At 22.6% G+C, this 10352-nt stretch overlaps 1 protein-coding gene across 2 annotated transcripts in view; it reads right to left on the bottom strand.

Annotated features, from left to right (window-relative positions):
• Positions 1 to 3674: 3674 nt before the first annotated feature.
• LOC117182166 (protein flightless-1) overlaps positions 3675 to 10352 on the bottom strand; it is a 100601-nt gene continuing 93923 nt past the window's right edge. For both annotated transcript variants that reach the window (XM_033375216.1, XM_033375217.1), the window contains exons 21-22: positions 4713 to 4826; positions 3675 to 4608 (exon numbers count right to left, since the gene is read on the bottom strand). In XM_033375216.1, the coding sequence (XP_033231107.1) occupies positions 4474 to 4608; positions 4713 to 4826 (249 nt within the window). In that variant the 3' untranslated portion in view covers positions 3675 to 4473. The remainder of the gene's footprint in view (positions 4609 to 4712; positions 4827 to 10352) is intronic.

Below are 10352 nucleotides of genomic sequence, written 5' to 3'. Positions count from 1 at the left end.
ATATTTAAAAAACATTTTTAACTAGTTAAAATTTAGTAAAATTCAAAGTTTTACACAAAGCTTTAAATATTTAGATTTTCGAAGAACTTTTAGTGTTACAATTTCAATTGTTCTATTTAAAAACTAATTTATAAGTGAATTTGTTAAATTTTTGACGCATGAATATCAATTGAACATTTATTATTTGTAGAAAAAAATTGAATAATTTTAAGAGATATTTAGAAGTTTTGAACAATTTCAAAATTAATTAAAAACTTGAAATTATTTCAACTAATTTATAAGTTTGTTAAATTTTTTTTTCAGAACTTCTAAATATATTTTAAAATTAATCGAAATTTTCCTACAATTTTTGAAAATCTCGCAAATTAAAAAAAAATCTCATGTTATTCTTTGATAATTTTTGTAATCTCTTAAAATCCTCTTAAAATTTCTCTTACGATAATTTGTCAAAGTGAAAAATCATTTTCAATTTTCCTAAAAATCTTAAGAAATTTTTTTATTTTTTCGAAGTCTTTCAAAATTCTTTAAAAAAGTTATAAATTTTCTGTTTGAAATCTGCAAAAATCTACATTTTATTTTAAATTCGACTGTAAGTATTTCAAATTATTTCAAGTTCTAAATTTAATTCGAATCTTTTTAAAACTTATAAATATCTCTTAAAATTACTCTAATATTAAAAAATAATAAGTGTTTTATTATTATTCGTAAATTCAAATTAATTTTTTTTTTAATTTGCAGAATTTTCTTTACATTTGAAAGTTTCGAAAACATTTCAAAAATTATTTGGAATTTGGAAAAATTTAGAACCAATTCTAAATTTTTCAAGACTTTGAAATAAAATTTTAAAGCTTTTGAAGGATGCCTAGACTATTTAAAATAAAAATAATTTAACTTCTAATTTAAGAACTGTTAATTAAAAAAATTATTTTTTAATTTTGAATTTGTCTAGTTTAAAATTACTTAAAATGATATAATTTTGAAAATTTTTAAAGTCAATTGCTTGCTTCTTTAATTTTGATTATTAAAAATGTTAAAGTAGATTTACATTTTTGGAACTAAAATTTTAAAACATTGTAATTCAAGTGTTCCTCTTTGATTGCTTTAATTTGTTGTTTATTACATTATATAGAAAAATGTTTAGAATATAGTATGATTTTTTAAATTTCATTAGTCTTTTTAAAATTAAAATTTTTGTCCAATTTTGATTTCAACTGTTTTTAAAAATAATTTGTTAAATTGTGATTTTTATAAATTATTATATCATTTAGTTTAGAATGCTTAATTAAAAAATCTTTGACTTTGAAAATTTTTAATTTTTAAGCATATATTTTAATTTCAAGAATTTTAAAATGCAGTTTTAGATTTTCAAAAAATTGGAAGTTTTTAAAATCGAAGATTTTTGTATAAAAAATAAGGAGACCGCCGGACAGGGAAACCGGGAATTTTACGAATTTTCAGAAGAAAAATCTGCCCAAGTTCGATTTTAACAATTTTTAAAATAATTAAAGTGCAATTTTGAAGATTTAAACAATTTAAAAACAAAAGAATTTGAATCAGAAAGTTTTTGCCTTTCTCAAGGCTTTGAAATAAAATTTTTAAAGCTTTTGTTGCTTTAATTTGTTGTTTATTGTTTATTACATTATATGGAAAAATGTTCAGAATATAATTTGATTTTTGAAATTTCATTAGTCGTGAAACATGTTTTTTCTTCGATTAAAACGGCCACTTTGATTTTGTTTGATCATTAAAAAACGTAAACGTCGTTTTACTATTTTCACCTTAAAAATAAATCAATAATATAGTCATAATTAAAGGTTTTTATTAAATTTAAAACATTGTTTTAGTGTAAATTATTTAAATTTAGCCCATTTAATTCAAAATTTTTTAATTTAGAAAAATAAGTGAAATTGTTAAATTTTGACGCATAAATATCAATTGAACACTTATTATTTTTAGAAAAAAAAATTGAGTAATTTTAAGACATATTTAGAAGTTTTGAAAAGAATCTAAAAATATTTTAAAATGAATAGAATTTTGCCTACAATTTCTCGGAAATCCTGAATTCGAATCTTTTAAAAACTTCTAAATATCTCTTAAAATTATTCTCGTATTTTTACAAATAATAAGTGTTCTATTATTATTTATAAATGCAAATTCAATTTTTTTTTTAATTTTCAGGATTTTCTAAAAATCATAGAAAAAATTCAATTAATTTTGAAATATATTTAAAAGTTCAAAAAAAAACAACAAAAATTCAAAATTTTTTTGAATTTGGAAAAATTTAAAACCACTTCTAGATTTCTCAAGATTTTGAAATGCAATTTTTAAACCTTTAAAGGATGCCGAGACTATGTAAAATAAAAATAATTCAACTTCTTATTACAGAAATGTTTAGATAAAAAAAATATTTTTCAATTTTTAATGTGTCTAGATTAAAATCACTTAAAATAATCTAATTTTGAAAAATTTTAAAGTTCATTTCTTGATTCTTTAATTTGGACTATTGAAAATGTTGGATGTGGATTTATATTTTTGGAACTTAATCTGAATCTTTGAACTCAATAATTGATAAAAGTTCTAAATTTTGCAGTTTATTTCCATTTTATTTAAAATTGTCTAATTGAAAAGTTTTACTTCCCCTTATTTTATACGTGTAAATTTTTGAGCATTTGAATACACACTTTTTGAATGAAAAAACTTTTAAATTTCAATTTTTAAAAGTTTAGAATTCAAGTATTCTACTTTGAATGCTTTAATTTGTTGTTTATTGTTTATTACTTTATATGAAAAAAAAGGTTTAAAACCTTGTAATAGGTCACAAAAATTCCACCAATTTTTTATTTTTTCAACATTGAAAAAAATATATATATTTAATTTTTCGTGAAATTTTTGATAACAAACAAAAATCTAAGTAAAATTATATATGCCCACTGATTTTGATAAGTATTTTTACTTTTTTCTCCTTTTTTCGATTTTTCCCAAAAATTATTAAAAGAAAAAAAATGTTTTTTATAAAGATCTTTCATTTAACCAATTTTCAATTACGATTAATAATTTTGAAAAAAATTAAATAGTGTATACAAAAAAAAACAAGAAATTCTTTAAAATAATAAATAAAAGTTCTAATTTCCTGTAATTTTGGTAGTAATTTATTGTATTTTTTTCCTGTCAAAATGGTTCTAATTCTTGATACCTATATTTTTTAATTTCATTTTTTTATATATTGAACAAAAGTTCTTATTTTAATTATAATTCTTGTAATTTTGGTTGTAATGGATTGTATTTTTTCCATTAAAAATGGTTCTAGTACTTTGTACTAATTTGTTAAAAAAAAATGTCTAATTTTTGCTTTTTTCAATATTGAAAAAACATATAATTTAATTGTTCATAAAATTTCGGATAACGAACAAAACCTAAGTAAAATTAAATAAGCCCACTAATTTTGAAAAATATTTTAACATTTTTTCCGCTTTTTTTAATTTTTCTAAAAGCAATTTTGAATTACAATGAATAATTTTTAAATAATTAAGAAAAATATGTAATATGTCTCAATGAAGATTATTTACCATTTAATCCTTTTTTTATTTCGAAACTTTAAAATTTAAGGTGACAAGAAACTGCAAAGAATTTCAGACAGAGGAATAACATTTTTTTTTTAATGATAAGATAAAAGGTCATCTCATTAAGATATTTATTTAGCAAATAATAACACTCACTATTCTACAGTATATACACATATTTATTACACACACCCTGACAAACACTGGACTAATCTCTTCAGTATCGGTTTGTAAAAAAATTGGCACTTATTTGTACACTCAATCGCACTAAAAATAGCGCAGTATTTTTAAACAATATATTTAAACCACCTACAAAGTGTTACTTTTGGAGTCAAAATAACCCCCAATTTTTTGAAAAATCTAAAAAAAAATATACATTTAGAGCTCGCCCAAGTCTTTTTTGGTGAATTAAATATTTATTTAATTAAAATAATCCATGCTTGTGTATTTTAAAATCTATTTATATTGAGAGACTCACTAACTGACTTAGGGTAGCAAAAAACTGACTTGGGGTACCAAAATCTGACTTAGGGTACAAAAACCGACTTGGGGTAGTACCCATCATTTTTTTTAATTCTGCTAAAAATCAGAGGTGATTTTGACAAAATAAAAAACACTTTTTAAGGGTGGTATTTAATAAAAAAGGCCTTTTCTTGGACCTCTTCAATTTAAAAAGATCGTCAAGACCCAGTAAAATTACAATTTTTTAAATCCATGATTATACATGGAAACTATCTTACATAAAAAAGGTGGTTTGCTTAGATAGCAAATTTAAATTTGATTCAAAAGTATAAGTTAATAATGTTAATAAAAAATGGTTGCTTCAGTATCTTACAATGTCTGATAAATTAGGAGTTAGATTCGAGATTTCTCGAAACGGCAGTCTGAGGAAAAATTTAAGGCCATTAATGAATTACTCTGGTGGTCTTTTATGAATTCCCCAGCCGTGAAAGCATTTCGTGAAGCGACGCGATTCCTTACCTTTGGCGGTAAGAAATAATTTTCGTGGTCTCTCCGGTTGCTTTACTCGCAAATGTTGTATGTAGACCTGTTAAAAATATATTTTTTAAATTTAAATATAACATTTTTCATGAGTTAGGCTGTGGAAAACTTTTGATAATTAAGAAAAAATGTAAAAAAAGTGCTTGTTACCTGAGCGGATTTATAGGCTAATTTAATTTCCACTTCTGAGCATCGAGTTCCCAGCCAGAGGAAAACTTGTTCTCCGTTGTCGAGAATCATGATATCATCGTCTGCCAAGTCGTCCTGAAATTTCAAATTCAAAAGTGGCAAAGAAAAAAAAAATGAAAAAGGGGGATTTTTCTTTAAAAAGTATTTTTTTTAAAATAAAAATAACGAGCGTAATGAACGAAAAGTAATGAATGCAACACAATTTTTAAATTAAAATATAAAATTAAGCACACTGGTGCAAATTAGCTTGTTTGCAATCTTAACATTAAATATTTAACATATTGAACATATAATAAACAACTAGCATATATCACACATATTAAACATATATATTTAATACAAGTGGGGATAATGCGCTGCAGCTGTGTTTGCGCAAATGCCAACAAAATGAAAAAAACATTGGGTGCGAATTCGCACTAGTGTACCATTTGAGGGTTAACAACAAAATTGTTGCATTTCATAGCATCTATTATCTAAAATAGTAGAAAATTGAAGACAATATTTGTGATAATTGTTGATTTATGTCTTAACTTCAGACAGGGTGACCGTTTTAATCGAAGAAAAAAATTCCCCGTCATTTCCCGGTCAATAAAACTTAAAAAATCTAACTCTACTTTAAACATTTTTATATTTAAAGAAATAAAAAATAAACAACAAATTAGAGCATTCAAAGTGGAACTCTTGAATTCAACATTTTTTAAATTGAAGTTTAACAGTTTTTGAATTCCAAAATTTGGTATTCAAATGCTCAATAACTTAGACGTATATAATGGAAGGTACTAATACTTTTCAATTAAACAATGTTAAATGAAATATAGATAAACTGAAAAATTCAAAACGTTGAACATTCATAAAATAGACTTTAAAAAAAATGATCTTGATCTTATTTCAAAAGAATATTTTTAAATGCTTAAAGAGATTTCCAGAATTGTCAAAAAAAATCTGGAAAATTTTTTTAAAATTGTAGGAAAGATTTTATTCATTTTAAAATATATTTAGAAATTCTGAAAAAAATTCCAAACACTTCGTTTAAATTACTTGGCATCATATTAAGTTTGAAATTAATTTTTAATCTTTTCAAATCTTCTAAAAATATCTTTTAAAATTAGTCACATTTTTTCTACAAATAATGAGTGTTCCATTATTATTTCTAAATACAAATTCAAGATTTTCGCTTACAAATTAAACATTTTTTAAATAAAACTATAAAAATTCTAAAGTTTAAAAGCTTTACGAAATTTTAACAATTCAAAGCTTTCTATATCAAACAATTAAGTTTGAAAATGTTTACTTTTAAACATTTGGCTACAATTTACTCGTATTAAATTAACAGTCAAATATTGCTATATATTAAATAATTATTCTTTTACTTAATTAAAAAATTTCAAGTTAAATGGTTTAAAAAATGAATCATTTAGACTGAAACAATATTTTAAATTTATTGTTATTTATTAATATTTCAAAATACAATTAGTTAGCAGATCTTATGAAAGTTTTGGCACATTTTCTTCAGATGTTCAGTGTTGGTATATATTTTCAATAATTTAATTTTTACTGCCAAATGAGAAGACGGAAAACCCCCGAAAAACAAAATATTCGAAATTGTAAAATTCACAAATAATAAAACCCCCGTCCAAAATTTCCGAATTATGAAATTCCTGAATTATAGTAATTAAAAAAATGGTTGTTTTTTAAAAATAAATATTATTTATTTATTAAAAACACAAGGATCAAATATCTGTATAAAAGAAAACTTTTGATCAATGTTTAAAATATATGAGAATTATTTCTTGAATTTAAAATAAAAATAATTGTATAAAAATTGATAAAGAAATAAATTTAAAGACACGTGCTCCTCAAACGAAAAAAGAAATTTCTCCCTAAATTTTCTCGCAACATAATAACATTTTCCAAAGAAACGTTGCATCATTTAAATAAGTACTGATTTACTTCGAAGCATCTTTCCAATTTTTCTTTCAATTAACAATTCGATTGTTAAGAAGATTTTTGTAATTTTTTTTTTCATACTATGCACATTTTTTAACAAAGTTTCTCATTCAGAAATACATTCTTTTAAATTATTGTTATTTTAAATTCAAAACATTATTTATAAAGTTTTGAATATTTAAAAAAATTGTTTGAGAAAAGTATTTGTTTATTCAGGGTGGCCGTTTTAATCAAAGAAAAAAATTTTCGGTCATTTCCCAGTTCGCAAACACTTTTCCCGGTCAATAAAACTTAAAAAATCTAACTTTATTTTAAACATTTTTATATTTGAAGTAATGAAAAAAACACAACAAATTAAAGCATTCAAAGTGGAACTCTTGCATTTCAAATTTTTTAAATTGAAGTTTAAAAGTTTTTGAATTCCAAAATTTGGTATTCAAATGCTCAATAACTTAGACATTAAAAATTGAAAAATAATTTTTTTAACTTAACAATTCTTAAATTAGAAGTTAAATTATTTTTATTTTAAATAGTATATGCATCCTTTAAAAGCTTTAAAATTTTATTTCAAAGTCTTGAGAAATCTAGAAGTGGTTTTAAATTTTTCCAAATTCAAAATAATTTTTGAATTTTTGAACAAAAAATTAATTTGAATTTATGAATAACAATCGAACAATTATTATTTGTAAAAATTATAGAATAATTTTAAGAGATATTTAGAAGTTTTAAAAAGATTCGAATTAAATTTAGAACTTGAAATAATTTCAAATACTTACAGCCGAATTTAAAATAAAATAAAGATTTTTGCAGATTTCACTCAAAAAATTTAGAATTTTTTTAAGAATTGTGAAAGACTTCAAAAGAATAAAAAAATTTCGTAAGATTCTTAGGAAAATTGAAAATGATTTTTCACTTTGAAAAATTATGGAAGATTTTAAGTATTTTTTTTGTTTGATTTGCAGGATTTTCAAAAATTGGACGAAAATTTCGATTGGTATTAAAATATATTTAGAGGTTCTGAAAAAAATGTTAACACACTTCGTTTAAATTACTTGAAATAATTTCAAGTTTTTCATTAATTTTGAATCTTTTCAAAATTTCTAAATATCTTTTAAAACTACTCAAATTTGTTCTACAAATAATAAGTGTTCAACTGTTATTTATGCGCCAAAATTGAACAATTTCTTTTACAAATTAAACATTTTTTAAATAGAACAATTAAAATTGTAACGCTAAAAGTTTAAAAGTTCTTCGAAATTCTAAAGATTCAAAGCTTTTTATGTAAAATAATTCAGTTTCAAATTGTTTTCTTTTAAATATTTGTTTTCAATTTATTCGTCTTAAGTGAACAGTGAAATATTGCTAAATATTAAATAATTATTCCTTTTCTACATTCAGAAATTTCAAATTAAATGGAATAAAAATTAAATAATTTAGACTCACAATATTTTAAATTTAATAAAAACATTTAATTATGACTATATTATTATGAATTTATTTTTAAGTTGAAAATAGTAAAACGCACGTTTACATTTTTTAATGGCTAAAAAAATTAATAGAAATAATTTATTAATACTTTTATTCATTAAATTTAACATAAAAAAATAATATAAAGGAAGACCTGCAGCTCTGAATTTAAAATATATTATTGATAAATCATGAAAAATTTTATTTAAAAATAAAATTATCGGAATAAATGATATATTAATTTCAAAACTTATCAAAAATTTTGGATTGAAACAGTTACAATCTGCAAATTATAAAATTTTGAACGGATCTAGAATTGTTTGGTCAAATCAATTATTGTTTAGATTTTTATACTTAGAGTACAGATTTACATTCACAGTTAATAAAATGAAACTTTTTTAAATCAAAAATGTTCAACTGCAAATGCTTTTAATTTTTAATTGTTCAAATCTTCAAAACTGCACTTTAATTATTTAAAAAAAACTATTAAAATCGAACCTGAGCAGATTTTGCTTGTAAAAATTCATAAAATTCCCGGTTTCCCGGTCCGGCAGCCACCCTGTTTTTTATTTAAAAAATCTTCGATTTTAAAAACTTCTAATTTTGTAAGCCTTTAAAAATTCATTTAAAAATTCTTTAAATTAAAATATATGCTTTTAAAAATGAAAAATCTAAAATGGAAAATTTTTAAAGTGAAATATTTTCAAATTAAGCATTCTAAACTAAATAATATAATAATTTATAAAAATCAAAATTTAACAAATTATTTAAAAAACGGTTGAAATCAAAGTTGGACAAAATTTGTATTCCCAAAATGTTGTAAAATTCCCGGTCATCTCCCGGTTATCCAGGTTTCCCGGTCCAGTGGACACCCTGTTATTCCATTTAAAATAAATAAATAATATTTAACAAACAAAATTTAGTTAATTCTTTAAATTCTTGAATTTTCTAGTTCCGCCATTTTATAATTCGGTAATTTTCTGTCAGTAATTTTGTCCATTAGAAATTTTCAAATAGGGTCATATTATAAACTTTCGTGAATTTTATTATTTAGGAATTTTTCAATTCGTGATTTTTACATTTCGGTAATTTTATAATTTGTCTAGTTTTATTTTTCGGGTTTTTTCGCTCTACCCCTGACAAATTTCTAAACTCAAAATTAAAAAAAAATTTTAATACACCAATCACATCACCTAGAAATGTGCTTCAGTGCTTTTTGTACATATTTCGAGCTCAATCAAAATTTTTTGGGAAAACTTGAGAATATATTAATTTAACCATTTTGTATTATACGCGCATGAATCATAAAAAATATTTTATAGATTGAAGTGGTTTATTAATTTTGTTTCAATTTGACTATGCCTTTTTGACAGTTACGTAATTTTTTCTTCATATTAAAAAATGTCACCTTAGGAAGAAATACATATCTTAATCTGGTAATAAAATATACAGATGACTCAAAATTTATTTTTCTTTGTTTCTATCACAGATGCTGTAGATCTGATAGTGTATGTTTTTGACCATATTCCAAAGAGCCATTCATTGTAATTAAAGTAGATAAAAGTATCTTTGTTTCGCAGAAATAATTTTTGTCTAGAAATTAAAAAGATAAATTGTTAATTCAAAAGTATGTTTAACACTTTAAATGTAAAATTTTCTTGAAATAAATCTGCATTTATTTTTCTTAACTTTTAAGAATAAAAAGAGCATCGAAGAGAGTAACTTCCTTTAAATTGTTTTACATTACTAACACTTATAAATAATTATTGTGCGCATTATTTTCAAAGTTTGTTTCATTTTAAGATATGCGATATGCTGTAAATGAATCACCTCGTTTTTTTCGCAGGATAAAATTTATCAGAGAATGTGCAATAATAGAATAAGCTGACAACGAATACTGAATCTTTCATGTCGTTTCTGTTGAAATAATTTTGAAATTTACAATGTAAATTTTGATATTATTTCTACAGGAACAACAGTACAAATTTATTTATTATTTTTAAAACACTTTTTGATGAATATCACTATTGTTTAAAGTTTCAAGAATAAAGGGGGAGGGCCGGTAAGGCCGGTTTTTGGCCTAACTTATTTTTGGACCAAAAAATCTGAAAAAATCATGGTAGTATCTTATAAGTATTCCGAGTCGATTGCACGCTAAACGGACTACCCTCCACCCCCCAGCCACCC

The sequence above is a fragment of the Belonocnema kinseyi genome, chromosome 10, assembly GCF_010883055.1.
Source record: "Belonocnema kinseyi isolate 2016_QV_RU_SX_M_011 chromosome 10, B_treatae_v1, whole genome shotgun sequence".
In the NCBI taxonomy this organism is placed as follows: Eukaryota; Metazoa; Arthropoda; class Insecta; order Hymenoptera; family Cynipidae; genus Belonocnema; species Belonocnema kinseyi.
Note: the sequence above shows the minus strand (reverse complement) of the source record. Positions and strands in the feature narration are given on the sequence as shown.